Source organism: Ascaphus truei, chromosome 2 (genome assembly GCF_040206685.1).
Source record: "Ascaphus truei isolate aAscTru1 chromosome 2, aAscTru1.hap1, whole genome shotgun sequence".
Lineage (NCBI taxonomy): Eukaryota > Metazoa > Chordata > Amphibia > Anura > Ascaphidae > Ascaphus > Ascaphus truei.
The window spans coordinates 39,894,881-39,896,395 of NC_134484.1; the positions used below are offsets into that span (position 1 = coordinate 39,894,881).

Sequence of the window (1,515 nt, forward strand, 5' to 3'; positions counted from 1 at the left end):
ATTTCATCTTAAATGAACCCCTTAAATAAATGACTATCCACCAGGCACAGCAGCATTTGAATGATTTCAAAACATAAAATGCAGAGTAGGAGAAATCACCTCAAGTGAGAACATCGCGAGGAGAAGATGTGACATGCACATGGGAATACAGTAGGATGTTCTTTTAAGCACATCCAGGCAGAGTGGGTGAGATATAAAGAGATCCAGTAGGAGGCGTATATCATCTATATAAACAGCAGGCAGACGGAAGAGGCAGAGCCAGGGGTTGCATAGCTTGATATACTGTAGCAGGATAACCTCAGCTCCCAAGGATCTCTGCACATACTGCAGATCTGATTTGAACTGACACTGTTGTCTCTCTCGCTCTCTCTCCACATCTCTGGATCTTGTCCATGACCTTCTATGAATCACAATGGATTACACCCTCCTGTTGGTGGATGAGAGTAGCCGGAATTTAAATCTGAGACCCTGTGTTTGAATCAGGTGATCAGCCGCTGGGAGCCTGGACTGTATGCAGACAGCACTAGCTGGGGGGGTCTCGCCAGCTTCATCCCTTCCCCAGCTCTCTGCGGTGGCACATTTTTAAAGTGGGGAGGGGGTGGGAATCTCTGCAGATCGCTGCCTAGTGCAGTCTACTGAAAGAAGGGGGGGGAGGGGGGAGATCTTGGTGGGATCCCAAGCTGCTGGTTGTGGTGTTGGCTGTGGCTGGATCGATCCAAGGCTGAAAAATGGAGGCTGTTATAGAGAAGGAGTGCAGTGCTCTGGGAGGGCTCTTCCAGAACATTATCAGCGACATGAAGGTAAGAAGATAAGGGCATGAAGCAAACCCTTTCGCTGCCGGTGGGGAGAGGGGGGGGGGGGCGGCAACGCTGGCCCCTCCTGGCAGCGAGAGGGTTAACCCAGGTGATCAGCCAGATGGTATTGTGTCTGCATCTTGACATCCATTTATTAGGATGTGTCCCTGCCACTAACCCTCCCCCTATCTTATCAACATAGTTTGTGCCGTCATCCATTCAAGGCTAAATAACAACTAAAATGATCATATGAAATGTAGGCTTTATTATGTAATACCATCATTTTATTTATGTAGTGTGTATGTATGTGTGTGTGTGTGTGTATATATGTGTGTGTGTGTGTGTGTGTGTGTGTGTGTGTGTGTGTGTGTGTGTGTATATATCTATATATATGTGTGTGTATATGTGCATGTGCATGTGCATGTATGTATATATCAGTATATCTCAAGCTCGCACAAATAAAAGCATTTTGTTAGCCACAGAACGGTATCGTCTATTCATTTCTGAATATAAATATATAATACCCAGAGATTGATGGCATACAGTGCATGTGGCTACTTTGTGCTGGGGGAAAAACAGGATTTGTGGAATGGAATAGGGCAGGATTCAGATTCATCGCCTATCCACAATGATTAGGTTCACTCGTGCCTGTGCTGCAACAGAAATGCAGATAGAGAGGTGGGAATAAGCAGCTGATCAAATAGGGTTTGGGCAGTGTGTA

At 46.1% G+C, this 1,515-nt stretch overlaps 1 protein-coding gene across 1 annotated transcript in view; it reads left to right on the forward strand.

Annotated features, from left to right (window-relative positions):
* Positions 1 to 232: 232 nt before the first annotated feature.
* MTSS1 (MTSS I-BAR domain containing 1) overlaps positions 233 to 1,515 on the forward strand; it is a 216,269-nt gene continuing 214,986 nt past the window's right edge. Inside the window, exon 1 of the mRNA XM_075588465.1 lies at positions 233 to 800. Within this exon, the coding sequence (XP_075444580.1) occupies positions 729 to 800 (72 nt within the window). The 5' untranslated portion in view covers positions 233 to 728. The remainder of the gene's footprint in view (positions 801 to 1,515) is intronic.